The sequence below is a fragment of the Micropterus dolomieu genome, linkage group LG03, assembly GCF_021292245.1.
Source record: "Micropterus dolomieu isolate WLL.071019.BEF.003 ecotype Adirondacks linkage group LG03, ASM2129224v1, whole genome shotgun sequence".
Classification (NCBI taxonomy): domain Eukaryota; kingdom Metazoa; phylum Chordata; class Actinopteri; order Centrarchiformes; family Centrarchidae; genus Micropterus; species Micropterus dolomieu.
The window spans coordinates 34794472-34796681 of NC_060152.1; the positions used below are offsets into that span (position 1 = coordinate 34794472).

Below are 2210 nucleotides of genomic sequence, written 5' to 3' on the forward strand. Positions count from 1 at the left end.
AGTACTGCAGTTGTACATTTGAAATACCTTCCTACCTTTCTGATAGGAAGCCTTCTTGAGGTGGTATAAAACATTTCTTCTTATGTGAGGCCTTATGCCCCTTTCCTGCCAATATTTGTAGCAATTTAATTGAGTCTTTGTGACATGTTTCTTCATCTTGTGAACAGATCATAATATCGTCGACATATTGAATCACAGTACTCTGCAATATCTGATCTATCCCTACCAAATCATCTTTCAATTCTTTGTTAAATATATGAGGACTGTGTTTAAATCCCTGTGGCAATCTCTCATACTCATAAAACTGTCCTTTATATGTGAATCCAAATAAACCCTGACTCTCTACACTAAGAGGAACACTAAAAAACGCACCACACAAATCTAACACCGTGAAATGTGTTGCATCAGGAGGGATTTGGGCTAACAAAGTATGTGGATCCGGAACTTCTGCTGGAAAATCAGTTACCACTTCATTTACTGCTCTCAAATCATGAACCATACGATAAGTCTCATCAGGTTTCTTCACAGGCAACAAAGGCGTGTTACTCTGAGGATTTGTTGTCTTCTTCAAAACACCTGCTTTCAAAAGTCCCTCAATTTGTGGTTCGATTCCTTGAATTGCTTCATCCTTCAATGGATACTGATACTTCCAAGGAGGTCTAGCTCCTGGTCGAAGTTCTAATTCACTGGTTGTGCTGACTTCACAAGTCCAATATCGGTACAGTGTTGAGACCACAAACATTCTGGAACTTCTCGCAACATCTCCTCTTTCATAGAATCTGAGTCCATCTTGGCACTACAAATAGATTCATGTGTCATCCGTACAGCTTGTGGCTGTCCTTGTCCTTTAGCTGAAATCATGATTTTGACGAATCGCTGATCTGTACTCCTCCAAATTGCCAAATTCTCTTTCATCGGTACAAAAACAGCTTCCTCCGCTTCTGTCATCATTTCCCCTATGTGTTTCTGCTCATAGTCTTCAGAAAGTCACATGTGGCACACTCTTCTCAATTTTGAATTCTTTCTCCAGATAATCATCAGTGTTTACCTTCATAGCCGCTCCTTGTGGTCCCAAAATTATGCAACATGAGCTTAGTTGAATTTCCTTTGGTTGATGAGCCAACCATTCCTCTGGGTTTGCTTGGGCAGCATTCTTGAAATACTTGAGCGTACAATGGAATGGATATTCTGGAAGTTTCGCATCTGGCATGTTCGCCACAATGAATTTCTCCCATATCTTAGCCGGCTCCAAGAAATCTGCACTGAGATTTCCAATCCAGAATACTGCAGAGGACTCCATCTCTGTTGTCATCAATAGTTGGTGGACCATTTCTTTTGGCACTTCTATCAGACAGCCATCTGGTGTACATTTTATTGTGCAGTTCAATCTACACAAAGCATCTCTTCCCAATAGAGCAATAGGTGTATGTTCTGATACCAATATGGGTATTGTAGTTTTCTTATTTTTATAGCAGAGCTCAATTGGTTCTGTGAGAGGAATCAGCTGCTTCACTCCCTCAAACCCCCTTGTCCGAATCAGTTGATTGGACATAGGAAGATGTGTACCTTCAGGCCGAACACAGGTGAAAGCCGCTCCGCTATCCGCCATTACTTCCTATGGTCGGTTATTTACTTTCACCTCAATTGTTGGATCTCTTTCTGGCCCTGATGCTACCAGCTGACACCCCCCTTTCGGATTTTCCGGGCACCTCTAGAATCCTGGCTCTGGGCCCCTGTGAGGGTTCACCAGTCCTCCAAGCGACCTTGACTGGCCCCTGAATCCTCCTCTGAAATTTCCTCCTCTGAAATTTCCTCCTCTGAAATTTCCTCCTGAGCTATTGCACTCACGGGCAAAGTGACCAACCTGTCCACAATTGTAACACACTTCTGGAGATTGCTGAAAGTATGGATTAAATCCTCCTCTTCTTGAGCTTCCTCGTCCTCTTCCTCTCCAATTCTGCATCTGTCCATAAACTGGCTGTGGATATGAAACAACTGGAACCACTAGTGGTGGTTGGGGCAATTGCGGTTGTTCCTGGCTTGACTGAAGCTGTGGTGGTGGTTGTTGCTTTGGTAAACACTGCTCCTCCATAACCAAAGCCTGTTTCTTCTCCTTCTTCTTATTTTCCACCAGTTGTATTTGATTGAGTTTCCTGAGAGTCACTTGGTCCTGTTCTTTCTGATCATGTTCCTTTTTCCTATATAGATCC

At 42.8% G+C, this 2210-nt stretch overlaps 2 protein-coding genes across 2 annotated transcripts in view; one reads left to right on the top strand and one right to left on the bottom strand.

The window, feature by feature from the left end:
* Nucleotides 1-2199, bottom strand: part of LOC123968640 — a 21659-nt gene extending 19460 nt beyond the window's left edge. Inside the window, exon 1 of the mRNA XM_046045505.1 lies at nt 1164-2199. Within this exon, the coding sequence (XP_045901461.1) occupies nt 1164-1609 (446 nt within the window). The 5' untranslated portion in view covers nt 1610-2199. The remainder of the gene's footprint in view (nt 1-1163) is intronic.
* The window catches only part of trim33l (tripartite motif containing 33, like), a 26052-nt gene continuing 25510 nt past the window's right edge, over nt 1669-2210 (top strand). Inside the window, exon 1 of the mRNA XM_046045506.1 lies at nt 1669-1735. Coding sequence (XP_045901462.1) covers nt 1669-1735 — 67 coding nt within the window. The remainder of the gene's footprint in view (nt 1736-2210) is intronic.